The sequence below is a fragment of the Podarcis raffonei genome, chromosome 9 (genome assembly GCF_027172205.1).
Source record: "Podarcis raffonei isolate rPodRaf1 chromosome 9, rPodRaf1.pri, whole genome shotgun sequence".
Lineage (NCBI taxonomy): Eukaryota > Metazoa > Chordata > Lepidosauria > Squamata > Lacertidae > Podarcis > Podarcis raffonei.
Window position 1 is genome coordinate 75,998,178 of NC_070610.1, and position 14,340 is coordinate 76,012,517.

Below are 14,340 nucleotides of genomic sequence, written 5' to 3' on the forward strand. Positions count from 1 at the left end.
TTTGTTTTTGGTTTGGTTTCTTTAAAATCCCAGGCAGTACTAGGCGCTCCCTGCTAGTGTGTATTAAAAGCGGATGATCTACCCTTCAGGAAAAACTTGCCCCTAGTGCAATGCCCTGAAAGGGTACAACTATCGGTTCCTCTTCTGGGCAGAGAAAGAGCTACAGGGCAGAGCCATAGCCCAGGAAGAGAGCACATGATCTGGGTTCAGACAGTCGTGGGTTCAGTTCCTGCCACCTCTAGGCATGGCTAGATCTCCCTGACCCGAAACTCTGGAGAGCCACTGCGACTACATAACTTTATGACCACTGCTGCATAGCAATTGTTGTTGCACAATTCCATTCACCACATAGATGGGTCTATGAAGCATTTCTGTATCCTTCTGCTGTGCTGAAGAAGAATTCCATGAAACAGTGGGTATATCCGGAATCACTGTTCACTACGTCTGTTTGCGAACTACTTTGGCAGCGTTGGACGCCATAAACAAAGCTTTATAGCCTGTTTTCACTAGATAAGAATCTGTCCTATTGCTTCTTTCAGAGACTTGTGTAGTCTTGAAAGACTTTCAGAGACTTATAAGACTTATGTTTATTTGGTTTTATGTTTTCAAGAGAATCCATTAAGAGTACATATTTTGTGATCTTCAGAGATTCATAAGTTTTCTGTTTATGTGATTTCATATATACCATATTATATAAAGAGTGTATATTCATATTGTATCATTGTATTTAGTCATCGTGTTGCCTAGGATATTACAGAGGGTATGGGCCATCTGAAGGCAATCCTGTATGTATAGGGAATGTTTTTTTAAAAAATGTTTAATGTTTCATTATGTTTTTATATATGTTGGAAGCTGCCCAGAGTGGCTGGGGCAACCATATCAGATGGGTGGGGTATAAATAGTAAAATTATCATTGTGGAATGGAACGTCCCTATTTTCATCGGAGGAATGTTGGAGGGTATGGAACAGGATGTGTCTTGCTGGGGGTGGAGTCGTTCGGATCTCTCGGCCGAGGAGCCGCTAACAGGAGCTCATCAGACAAGTGGGCAACATCTTACTGCCGCTTCCTTTTATTGCGCATTCAAGAGGCACTCCAAACGAGTGATAGACTGTAAATGTACCAGCGACTCGGAATAATGAGGAGCCATTAATTTTCGCCCCTCTTACCTGGCTCTTCTTAACAGCCAGAACCGGCCATTGAGACAGCTGCCAATAAAGTTGGCGCCTGCTGCTGGCGAGGGATACGTTCTTCCCCCCTCCCTCAGAAAAAAAATAAAGTAAAACGAAGGCTCCTTGCAAGCTTTGATGGCACCAGCCTCAACTGTGGAAATTAATTGGGACTTTTGCAAGAGCGAAGGCTGTCTTAGTGTTTTCAGGCTCAGATGGAAGACATTGAAGCACCCAGCCATCTAGTCCAGTTTGGGCTGCTGAACATCAGCTTTCCATTCCATTTAAAGCACATGCCTTCCCCAAAGGTTCTCCTGGGAACTCTAGTTTACCCCACAGAACTATCACTCCCAGCACCTGTAAAAATGGGTAGTTCCCAGGATTTTGGGGGACAGCCACGTACTCTGAAAGTATGGTGTGGGTGTGATTCCTCTCCATCGTGTGTTACTGGATTCTTTTAAGCTGGAAAATGCTGTTTTGGACTGAAACTGGGACCCGTTGCATAGAGTCACAGAACTGTAGGATAGGAAGGGCCCCCTGCCAGATGGCCATCTTGCCTGAAAGCAAGGCAGGGGCTCTGTCATTGAGCTATGGACCATAGAATCAGAGATTTGTAGAGTTGGAAGGGACCTTGAGGGTCATCTGTGGTGTAGATGAGAGCCAGTGTGGTGTAGTGGTTAAGAACGGTGGACTCGTAATCTGGTGAACCGGGTTCGTGTCTCCGCTCCTCCACCTGCAGCTGCTGGGTGACCTTGGGCCAGTCACACTTCTCTGAAGTCTCTCAGCCCCACTCACCTCACAGAGTGTTTGTTGTGGGGGAGGAAGGGAAAGGAGAATGTTAGCTGCTTTGAGACTCCTTTGGGTAGTGATAAAGTGGGATTTCAAATCCAAACTCCTCCTCCTCCTCATCTAGTTCAACCCCCTGCAAGGCAGGAATCTCAACTAAAGCACCCAAGACCTTTTCTGAAAAACCTCCAAGGAAAGGAGAGTTCACCACCTCCTGAGGGAGACCGTTCCACTGTCAAACAGCTCTTACTGTCAGAAAGCTGATGTTGAGTCGGAATCTCCTTCCTTGTAACCTGAAGCCGTGGGTTCGAGTCCTACCCTCCAGAGCAGGAGAAAACAAGCTTGTTGCCTCTTCTGTGTGACCAGCCCTTGAGATATTTTAAATGCTCTGTGGGTGGGTGGGAGACACAAGAAATGAGGGGTCTAGGAGGGTCAGTTGTGGGGGAATGAGGAGTCCCTATTCTCATCTAAGGTAGGGTATGCGATATATCAGCATTGGTTTGGTGCAGATTTCGAAAGGACAACCTGCTGTTCAAATAAGAAAGTGGGTCAAGGTGGAACCATCTGGAAGGCCTCCTTTGACTAAAGCCCTCTGCAAGTCAGGCTTTTCCTCATCAATCTCAAGGCGAAAGAACAGCACACACACACACTCTCCCGAAACCAACCCTTTTGTCGTCCTTTTGCTTCTTCTTCAGAGAGAGGTTGCCTTGCAGCTACAGATCTCATCAGGGAGTCACCTCTGCCCTCTTGCATCTGTCGCCGCTCCCATTGTTTCTGGCAAACGTGCCAACACACCTCTGCGTCTTCTTCATTCATCAGTCTGAGCTGCAACTCCTGTTCGGGTTTTAATTTCCAAGAAGAAAAACATCTCGTCTTTTGAGAATGAGCTTTAAAAGGAAGCGCAGGGTTGTAGAGTTGGAAGGGACCTCGAGGGTCGCCCAACCCCCTGCAATGCAGGAATTGTGGGATGTGATGCATAAGTAGCAGTCAAATACAACATTCCTTGTTTTCCTAGAGTGGACACGCAGGGGAATGTTTGGTCCAGCCAGTCAAAAACTTCCTGTTTCCTCCTGGCTGGGACATAGTTCCTTTGCATGTGACTAGAGGTGTGTGTGTGTGATGGCCTGGGGATCGGATTCAGAGGCTGAACCTGAGGAATCCCAGCCTGCACAGGAGTCCCCGTCTCCAGGACTGGCTGAGCCAGGGCTGGGGCTTGAACCTGAAGGGCCCTCACCTGTGCCAGATCCTCAGGAGCAGACACCAGCTGAATCTGCTCTGGCTCCGGAAGTGATGGAGGACCAATTGCCTGCAGGTGCTCCACTCTCAGCCCCGTCAGAGGAAGGCAAGGTTGCCTCTGGGTCCAGTAACCCTCCAGCCTCTCCTGAGCTGCAGAGGCTCAGGGCAGAGAGGCGGAGGGAACTAAGTTCCCACAGGAGGAGTGCTCACCTCCAGGCCAGGAGAGGCAAGTCACCTGTGGACCGGGGCCGCCCTATGCTTTGGGGCAGATAAAAGCCAGCCAGCCCAGTCCCAGTTGCGGGAGCAACATCGTTGGTTACCTGTTCCTGCCGGCACCCTGTCCTGCTCTTCTGACAGAGTTCCTGACCTCACCCGACTCCTTGCCTTGGACCCCGCTTCAGCCTTGATGGACAGCCCCCATACCACACCCTTGACCTTGGACTGGACTCAGACCACACCCCACGGTAACCCCCCGGGACCAGCACAGTGTGACCTTACCTGCCCAGGTAACACAAAAGGACAAGGAGTGCAGGACTCTCTCTTTTTGACTCCATTTGTCAATGGAGCAGCTTTTTTCGCTAGAAATGCTCTGTTGACTTTCAGCTTTCAGCCAACAGAGGACACTGGGATTATCTCCATATGGGATAGATCGACATGTATATACTTTGTAACTAAGTCTGCCTTCAGGGCAGTGGTGTAGTGTGGGGGGGTGCAGGGGGGGCCGGCCGCACCAGGCGCAACATCTGGGGGCGCGCGCTCGCACTCGCAGCTCTCTGCCCCTGCTAAAATCCACGGGTTAGGGGGTGCAAATTACTTGCCTTGCCCCGGGTGCTGACAACCCATGCTACGCCACTGCTTCAGGGATCCAACTGTGAACTGATGATGTGAGTAAACTTCTTTTATTAATTTTTAAATAAGATTGTGGCATGTTTATTCTTTTAAGAGGGATATAAGGAAACTTACCAGGAACCTAATAGTGAGAGGCTTACACAAGCCTGCAACTAGCCATCCGCTGTGCGTTTAAAAGGGGAATGTAAAGCTCTGCTAAGTAAAATAACTTGCTAGCGCAAGTTAGGAAGGATATTAATAAACAATATATCCTCTCCTGCTTCCCTGAACATTCCCACAGGAATCTCAGCTAAAGCATCCACGACAGATGGCTATCCAACCCACAGCTGTCAACTTTCCCCTTTTCTTGAGAGGAATCCTATTTGGAATAAGGGAATTTCCCTTTAAAAAAGGGAAAGGTTGACAGCTGTGATCCAACCTCTGCTTAAAAACCTCCAAGGAAGAAGAGTCCATCGCCTCCTGAGGGAGACCGTTCCACTCTCGGACAGCTCTTACTGCCAGAAAGTTCTTCCTGATGTTTTGACATTGTATTTTAAGGCTGTAACCCATCCTGGGACCTTAGGGTGAAGGGCAGGCAGCAAACAGACAAACAGCAAAGACCTGATGAAGAGAGCAAGCAGAGGTTATATTTTCTAAGATTCCTCCGGAAAAATAATCTCTCAAAGGACCTGTTGATGGCATTTTACCATTGTACTGTGGAGAGTGTATCAACTTATGGTCTGTGTGTGTGGTTTGGGAGCTGCACGGTCAGGGAAAAAACAAGGCTGTCCAGGGTTGTAAAGACTGCGGAGAGAATAATTGGGTGCACTCTTCCCACCTTGGACCAAATCTACGCTTCCAGGTGTCATAAGAAAGCTGCAGAGATAGCGCAGGATAATGCGCACCCCGGAAATGATCTCTTTCAGCTTCTGCCTTCTGGAAGAATGTACAGGGTTATAAAGACTAGGACTAGCCACCTGAGAAACAGTTTCTACCCAAATGCGATTCTGGTTTTAAACGCAGTGTAAGGTAGTCTCTATGGGAGTATATTGTATTTAGAAATGGGGTATCAGAGTTTTTAGGGGGCTAACCAGGCTGGGATAGCAGGCTTGTGCGTTTCTGAATGTCTGGTGTAGATTTTTCAATTTCATTGTTCTGTATGGGACAATAACAATAAAGATTATTGTATCGTAAAATCGAATGCCTTCTTTCCTCAACCTGTAATTTTGGCATTCGGCCACTTCATTGGGGGAAAACCTTCATGCCCATGAACACCCTTGTACGGTCTCACCCACCCCGATAATCCTCATGTTCCTAAATTCTTAAAGAGACAACATAAAGGTGACCAACCTATTCAGGAAAAGAATCCACATCTGCTTTATTTCAGGGTACATTTTTTTTTAATACTGATACATACAGAAAGTACAGATTAGATCCCAAAAGTATAACCAACCCCCCCTATAAACCCATGTGTGATCTTGGGAGCACCTCCCCTCTCCAGCATCAAGGTTTTTGTGTTTTGTCTTATTGCAGAGATGAGAACATCTTAGAATCATAGAACCACAGAGCCAGGAGGGACCTCAGAGGCCATCTAGCCCAACCCCCTGAAACGTAGGAATCAGAACTGACCTTATATTATATATTTTTTCACCTGGCCACTGCCAGAGCAGCGCCCATGCTCTGGGTGTAAACGTAGGGTGTTTTTTCCTAATACCCATCTCAAGTCACAAGCAACAGAAGGCAAGTCTATGTAGACATTGGCAGAATGTTACTATCCTTTCCTGTCTGGGCAAAGAGGGCATTTCCGGAAATTAGGGACCTTTTGGCCAAGCTTCCTTGAAAAATAGAGAGAAAGTGATTGGTAATGTGAGGCTCACCCCTTCAGTAGACAGGGTCTTTGGCTTTGGACAATATGTTATTTCACAGCCTCAGTTTCCTGTCTGTAGAATGGGTGTGAAAGCAATTTGCTGTTCAGGGTGAAGAAGAAATATGTGAAGGGTCAAAGCGCACTTTGCAAAATTCAAAGTGCTGCGTAGATAAAGCAGGAGCAGTAATTTGAAGAACCATCGGCAGGGTTAAGGAGGTGGCGATAAGAAAACAATAAGATAACAAAAGAGTGGGTGGTCCGAACAGAGAAAAAACGAGAATGGGGTTTGCAGCGAGACGGCACCCTCATTCTGGCCAGCATGGGTCAGGGTGATGGAAGCTGCTCTCCAGAAACATCTGGAAGAAACCCTATTGGGCATCTCTGTTTTTAGCAATACGACCGACTAATTTCAGGTGTGCTGAAAAGAAAAAGAAAAGCAGATGATGAGGATGAGGATGAGCAACACAGAATGGCCTCAGGAGCACCTGACTGACCTGTGCTGGAAACAGGATGTGAACTGGTATGGACCTTTGTCCTGGTCCTGCCAGAGCCCTCTTAAAAAGGTAAAGGGACCCCTGACCATTAGGTCCAGTCGTGGCCGACTCTGGGGTTGCGGCACTCATCTCGCTTTATTGGCTGAGGGAGCCGGCATACAGCTTCCGGGTCATGTGGCCAGCATGACTAAGCCGCTTCTGGCGAACCAGAGCAGCGCACGGAAACGCCGGTTACCTTCCCGCCGGAGCGGTACCTATTTATCTACTTGCACTTGACGTGCTTTCGAACTGCTAGGTTGGCAGGAGCTGGGAGCAAACAATGGGAGCTCACCCCGTCACGGGGATTTGAACCGCCAACCTTCTGATCGGCAAGTCCTAGGCTCTGTGGTTTAACCCACAGCGCCACCCGCATCCCATAGGGCCCTCTTATGATCCTACAAAAGCCTTCCCCAACCTGCTGCCCTCCAGATGTTTTGACCCGCAGCTGCAGCTGGCAACGCCTCCCCTCGCTCCCAAATCATTGGCTTTGCTATTTGTTTTAGATTGCAGGTTTCTAGCTCTCATGAGGCGTCATCCAGAAGACAAATAGGATTGGTGGAATTATGGATCGCTTTTCTCCTATTCCAGTCAATGGAGCTACGTTGGTTTGAACTTGGAGAGTAGCGATTCAACTTGGTTTACGCCTGGTGGGCAAAGCTAGATTTGGAAACAGGGTGGCAAAGATGTTCTAAACCCTCAAGGGGCAAGGGAATGTGCAAAGATGCCTGAATTCTCCTCTGCCAAACCTCTTTAGGTTCATTCTGGGATTTCTCAGGCTCTGCTGTAAGTTTTTCCATCATGAAAACTGGGGGCAGGGCAGGGGTAGGGAATAATAAAACCATAGCATTGTAGAGTTGGAAGGGACACAGCTAAGTTTTGTCTCTTAGGATAAATAACAGCTAGGCACCCATCACATTCCAGAAAAATAATCTGCAAATCAACTCGACGACTGCCAATGGAAATATGAGTTTATATCGGTTGCGGCCATCTGCTTTTTAAACCTTCTCCCCTTTCCACATATTTCTCCAGCCAGAAGATACTACTTCATGCTGGTGATGATAACCATCAGGTTCTTTTGTACTACTTGCCCCCCTTTCTAAAATACTTAAATTCTAGTGATTTTCCAAAATTTGCTAGCAGACTCGGAAGTCTGAGATCCTCTTTTGGGATTTCAGTGCTCTCCCCAGATTTTCTTTCCACCACTTTGGCGACCAAGTGCTAAAAAAATGCCAAGCCCTCCGCCTCTGTTTTGCAGCCAGGAAAATGTGCAGCATGTCAGGTGAACATTTGATGTGTCTGAACAAAGAAAACCAGGAGCTCTGAGTCAGTGGGTTCCATCAGTTACCTTCTGCCTTAATGTGAAAAGCATCCGTCACTGCCAAAGGACTTGAAATGTTTGCAGTGTCCTCAGAAGGGCAAGCTGAACCAAGTGACCAAATGGTCACCTGAAACATCTAGGCCAGGCATCCCCAACCTGTGGCCCTCCAGATGTTTTGGACTACAACTCCCATGATCCCTAGCTAACAGGACCAATGGTCAGGGATGATGGGAACTGTAGTCCAAAACATCTGGAGGGCCAAAGGTTGGGGATGCCTGATCTAAGCTATTTCCGGGGTGTGTGAACTGAGCAAACACCAACCTTTATTATTTACTTATTTTATTTATTTATCGTATTTATATACGACCCTTCGTCAAAAGATCTCAGGGTGGTTCGTGGGATAAAAACACGAGATAAAAGCCACCGGTGCAGCAAAGAATCACCTGCCGATGTTGCAAAGGAGGGGTTGCAAACACTGCTCTGCAATGCTGCAGAACATGGCTGGCGGATCTCTTTCCATTCAAGGGCCACATGGCATTCTGGAGGGCCACATACCAGTGGCAGGTGGGACCAGAGGGGCAAGAATGAGTGACGCAACAATTGCGAATTTTGTGTTTGTGCGGTAGGCTGTCTTCTGGACCTGAGGTTCCTCATCCCAGCTGCAGAATATCTTTAGGATGCGTGTCTCAGATGGCAAGGGGCAGAAATATCCTTCGGGCAGAACCAGTCTATAGAAATGCAGTTCTAGTTCAGAGAACCAGGCAGGGCAGACTTTGGCTTTTCAAACTTCAGTGGTGCCCTTTGCGAGGCCAAAATTGGGTGCCCCCTGCCTCTTTGAGCTTTTGCCCTGCTTAGTTCACTACATTATAGTTGTGATGGTCTGCAGCCCCCCTAGGCTTGGTGCCCAGTGTGGCATAACCAGTTGCGCTGCCCCTAAATCCATCTCTGGGCCGGGAATCAAGGAACCAGCTAGTGGCCAATATAGATGAAGATACCTCTAAGTTGCTTTGTAGGTGGGTGGGATGTTAATGTACTGGAATGAGCTCCCTCTTTCACTCCCCCCAAGCTGATCATCCCTGCCTTTTCTAACTTTGCCAAATTTGTGTGCTCATGTGCACCACCCAACAAGTTTGCTGGGCATGCCGGAATTCTGATGCACGCATGAAGAGGAAAGCATTTCCCTTCCGTAAGAACAAACGCCTGCATGTTGAGCCCTGGAGAGCTTTGGAATGTAGGTAGGTCAATTTCTGTGTGTGTTTTCTTAAAAAATAATCCTTTGCACAAGAAGAGGGAGGCCACAGTTCAATACAAGGTTCAGGGCCTTGCAGTCCCTTGATCAGAATGCTCTCCATGGGGGCTGACCTCCATCTTGAACTGGGGTCAAAGTATTGTGTCATAATCTAACTATGGTTGACCCACATGAGCCGTGACCATGAATGGGAGATGTAACGCATTGCTAGGCAAGTTGGGATGGTGGAAGGAGTAATTCCCACCCCCATAGACCCAGTTGACACTCTCAGGACCATCGCTTGCTATAAATGTTCCCTTGAACCTGTGGATCAGCCATTGCTGATCAGAACCCGCCGCAGATGGAATATCCATTACATCCACTCACAACCCAAAACAGTCCTTCTCTGAGAAGATATAATTCAAACGTTTGGCTGAGTGGTCAATTTGTGCATCTGGACATCAGTCCTGAAGGTGACATTCTGCCTCCGATCCCAGTGGTTTCTGTTTTCCGGCAGCAAATGTTTGGATGTGCAAGATGTGTTGTTTGGGGATCTCAAAATGCCAGATGATTGAAATGTTTGAGATTAACATTTTTAAGACTTCTGTCCTGCAGTCTCTTTCCTGGACCAAATTACAGGGATGGGTTTTCTGCGGTAAGTACCAAACTGTCCTTTGAAAATCACCGAGGAAAGTAAGGGAGTCTCTCAAATATAACTCAGTGGATTGCGTCGGGATTTCAGTGAATCAGCAGCATGAATCAGCCTTCAATACAAGTGTCTAGAAGGACCATCCAGGCTGAAGAAACACACACCAGTTGCATGAGAAGATTCCAGGTACACCTACAATTGCTGTCTTGTAGAGTATCAGGTGAGGTGTGGTTTTATCCTTCGAGGTGCTGTGCTGGAACCAAGTCAATGCCTTGCTGGTAAGAATGGGTGGTTCAGAAGTTCAGTCCTGCTGGTCCTGTCTAAACTCTCCTCGTGAAGCTCCAAACAAGCATGGATTTTCAAACCAAAGCCCTCTGCTCAACAGATTATAGACCCCATTTCCCACCCAAAAATTGTGGCCAAGGAGAGAGTCAAGATACCCAGACTTGTCTGTCTCATTCTGAGTCTGGAGACCCAGGTCTCAAGGACAAAGCGCTCAGTTCTTCCCTCCCCCTCCCCTCCTTAAAAAAAATATGGAGATTGGGTGGTGTCACTACCGCAAGATGGGAGTATTGGCATGATGAAGCAGTCCAGTTCTTTGACTCAACACATGGAGAAGTTGGGACGATAGCCTACTTCAACCCATTCTTGGAAGGTTTTCCAAGATGGCAACAAAATCCTAGTGTGCTGGGGATGTTCCTAAGACTGTTTCAGCCTACCAAAGCAGGCAACTTTTACTGACCTGCTAAATATGGGGGGCAAAAGAAGCTAATGTGAATTAGTCCTTGCTGTAACCCATGATGGATCACACGCTTCCTTGCAGGGACTGATTTCTGGGTCCTTCCACAGATGAACACATTGTGGCTCACCAGAAAGGTGTCGACAAACAAGCTGATGAGATGAGTGTCTTTCCTTTCCTCCCAATAACCTTGAAGAGGGAGAGAGCCAGGAGCTGGCGAGGCCTTTTGCCCCAGCTCCCCGATTCGAAAACAAACAAACGGAGAGCAGTCCGGTCAGGGCGCTTGAGTGTGGGCGCGCTCCAATTCACATGGACGCCAGGAGGAATGTACTGGTAGAAGTGGAACACCACATCACCAACCAGCCGTTCATGGCCAGTGACAGCGCTGAGCTGGAGCCGTCAGAAGCTAGGTGGGTAGCATCTTGTAGAAGCTTCTCCTCTGCAGATACCTGGAAAGAGAAAAACAGCAAAGGCAGGGAGTTAACACCTGGATGAGTTGTTAGTCTGCAGCTCCTTCTGCGCTATAGCAAGGCCTCCCCCAAAGAATCATGGGAACTGTAGTTTGTTAAGGGCAATGGGCTTGTTAGGAGGCCTCTATCCCCATAACAGAGCTACAGTTCCCACAATTCCCTGGGAAGAGAGACTGACTGCTAAACCGCTCCAGAAACTGTACCCAAGTGAAGGGAACAGGGGACTGTGGTTTGATACTGAATCATGGAACTGTAGAGCTGGAAGGGACTCCAAAGGCCATCTAGTCCAGCCCCTGAAATGCAGGAATAAATGTGCAGTGCATTAATTGTATAGTGTGGATCTGAAGTGGGTGGATTTGGGTTAGGTCAGGAGTGGGAGAGAAGCTGTGTTTGTGTTTGTGGTTCTAGCGCCAGGTAGAGTTCAGGGATGGGGGTCACATGAAAAGGCCTTCTCTGTGGTGGTGCCTCATCTCCAGAATGACCTCCCCTCTGAGAGGAACAGCTGGCAACCTTGTTATTAGCCTTTTATCCCAGGGAAAGATTCTGACCAGGCCTTTGGGAGGGTAACTTCTTGCTTGTCTGTATGCATGATAGAGGTGTGTAGAAACATTTACATCCACTGGCTCCACCCACTTTTGCCTCTGGCCCCACCCAGTAGTGCATGGCATCCACTGGTTGTGTGAAATTCCTGGAGGCAACAGCAGGTGGCGACAGAGCCAATGGCGTGCAGTTCATTCCTTTGCTCCTCCGTGTTGTGTTTGGGAGGAAGCTGGTGGCCAGCGCCATCTGCTGGCTAGCTGTGAGAAAGCAGGTCCCGGGCCCTAAGGAAGTTACATTCGCCTCAACCAGAGCCAGGGCCTTTTCAACTCTGGCTCCGGCCTGGTGGAACGCTCTGTCTCATGAGACCAGGGCCCTGAAGGATCTAATTTCTTTCCGCAGGGCCTGTAAGACAGAGTTGTTCCGCCTGGCCTTTGGCTTGGAATCAACTTGATCCCCTTCCTCGCTTTCCTTTTTCCTTTCTCTTTCTGTATTGGAACTCCTATTTGGGGACTTCCCTGGCTTTTTTTCTGGCCCATGTAGGACCAGTCTGGATAGTTGGCCTGGGTGAAGACTTGACGTTTTTATCCCCAACAAAGTTTTTGATTGAGTTCCACTGAAATGAGGCAGCATTTTAATGTTTTAATGTTGTATTTTAATTTTTTTTTTAAGCTGTATTCTAATCAATTGTTTTTATATTTGGTGTTAGCCGCCCTGAGCCCGATCTTGACTGGGGAGGGCAGGGTATAAATAAATTATTATTATTATTATTATTATTATTATTATTATTATTATTATTATTATTACTTTGTCTCTCTGGGTGGCGTGAAGAACCATTGCCTTCCACATTGGGCAGAGCCAAATACTGGGACGCAAACAGTCCTGTTCCTGGAAATCTGTTGATTTTACTGCTTTGTGGCACGAATTTGGGGAGGCACACAGAAATGAGTTTGATTCAATGGGGAAAATCTCCCTCCCTCCCCGGTTTCAGGAGAGACAGCTCCTCGGACAGAGATACAGCTTCACAAGCCCTTCTCCGTAAGCTGGGAGTAGGGATGGTTAGATGCCGTTTCTTTGAAACCTCCTGCTCCTGCTGTCTAATCGGCTTAGCTCTTCTCTTATCCCACAGCTGCTGGGCGCCAGGAGGAGTTAAAGATGGCAAAGGAAGTTCAGCTCCGAGCAGGGAAGAAACAGCGGCAGCAGCCAAAGGAAGAATTCCCAGCAAGGCAATCTTATTGGATCTGGTGCTGCTGCTGTTGCTGGTGCACACATGACTTTCAAATCAAAGGGGAAAAACAAACAACTTCTTAGAAGCAGGTGGATCTATCAATTTCAGTTCCTCCCCGTTTCCAGTTGTAGGTTCAGCTCTCCCCATTTCCACACCAGCTTGTGATTGTTTAAGAAAAAATAGAAGGTCCTTGTCAAAACTGATCGGCATTTTATTGCAAATTTCTGCTAATGCTCTCATTTCTACATGCATTTTTTCCTTGGACGCACAATTTTGCAAAGGGATTTCCCCCAACTACAATGCAAGCCATTTTCACTAATGCATACATTAAATGCACTTTCTCCAATATATGCAGGTTTGACAATGTTACTTGGCTGGAGAAGCAGCCTGGCAAAATTCAGGGATATACAGATTTCAAAGGAATTGTGCTTCGGCTCTGAGTGCAAATGAGCGAGGTTCGCCTTTAAATGAGAACTGGTTCGAAGTCCTCCCTCACTCCTGGTTACAACTTCGTGGAATAAAAATGAATCAAAGCTGGAAGCAGTCTCTTGGCAACAGACTCTGAGCTCACTTGCTTCTTGAGTGCAAAGTAGGGTCAGCATTTCTGCTATAGAAGCAGCAGGTGTGTGTCGGTGTGCTTAACCCTCTCCCTTCCCTATGCTCTCCCGCTGAATCCTCTCCTTCCACTGGGTTTCACACCGCTTGACTGGGAAACCTGACTTCAGAAGAAGGGGGAAATGGTTGAGGTAAGGAGAGTCACTGAGGACAACTGGGGGATGAGGTAGGGTTGAACACCCACCCCACTTCTGCTCCCCAAATGCTCCTCCCCTCCCCAAATACGCATCTCAGAATATCAAGCGTGACCCTTTTATGGTCCATGTACACAATGAAATATCACTGGTGAAAATAATTTAAGAAAATTGTCCAGTAGCACCTTAGAGACCAACTAAGTTTGTTCTGGGTATAAGCTTTCGTGTGCATGCACACTTCTTTGGATACACTGAAACAGAAGTCACCAGACCCTTATATATTGTGGGAGGGTGGGGTGGGGTTTTCTCAGAAGGGTAGTAGGAGATGGGTGATTGACTCAATGGGTATGGTAAATGACTGCAAGTAGTGCTACAGGAAAAAGCAAGAGAAGTTGCTGAATTACAGCTTATTACTAGACAGCATCTTAAAAAGCAGAGACATCACCTTTGCCGACAAAGGTCTGTATAGTTAAAGCTATGGTTTTCCCAGTAGTGATGTATGGAAGTGAGAGCTGGACCATAAAGAAGGCTGATCGCCGAAGAATGGATGCTTTTGAATTCTGGTGCTGGAGGAGACTCTTGAGAGTCCCATGGACTGCAAGAAGATCCAACCTATCCATTCTGAAGGAAATCAGCCCTGAGTGCTCACTGGAAGGACAGATCGTGAAGCTGAGGCTCCAGTACTTTGGCCACCTCATGAGAAGAGAAGACTCCCTGGAAAAGACCCTGATGTTGGGAAAGATGGAGGGCGCAAGGAGAAGGGGACGACGGAGGACGAGATGGTTGGACAGTGTTGTCGAAGGTACCAGCATGAGTTTGACCAAGCTGTGGGAGGCAGTGAAAGACAGGAGTGCCTGGCGTGCTCTGGTCCATGGGGTCACGAAGAGTCGGACACGGCTAAATGACTAAACAACAACAACACTAGACTGAAAACTATGGAGAGACCTGGTCTGAATAGAGATATTGGATTCTTGTCTCATTGCATATGCTAAAGCTATTTTTGGT

The 14,340-nt window shown here is 47.6% G+C and overlaps 1 protein-coding gene across 2 annotated transcripts in view; it reads right to left on the bottom strand.

Annotated features, from left to right (window-relative positions):
• Positions 1–5,370: 5,370 nt before the first annotated feature.
• Positions 5,371–14,340, bottom strand: part of GFRA4 (GDNF family receptor alpha 4) — a 143,271-nt gene continuing 134,301 nt past the window's right edge. For both annotated transcript variants that reach the window (XM_053402109.1, XM_053402108.1), the window contains exon 8: positions 5,371–10,800. In XM_053402109.1, the coding sequence (XP_053258084.1) occupies positions 10,657–10,800 (144 nt within the window). In that variant the 3' untranslated portion in view covers positions 5,371–10,656. The remainder of the gene's footprint in view (positions 10,801–14,340) is intronic.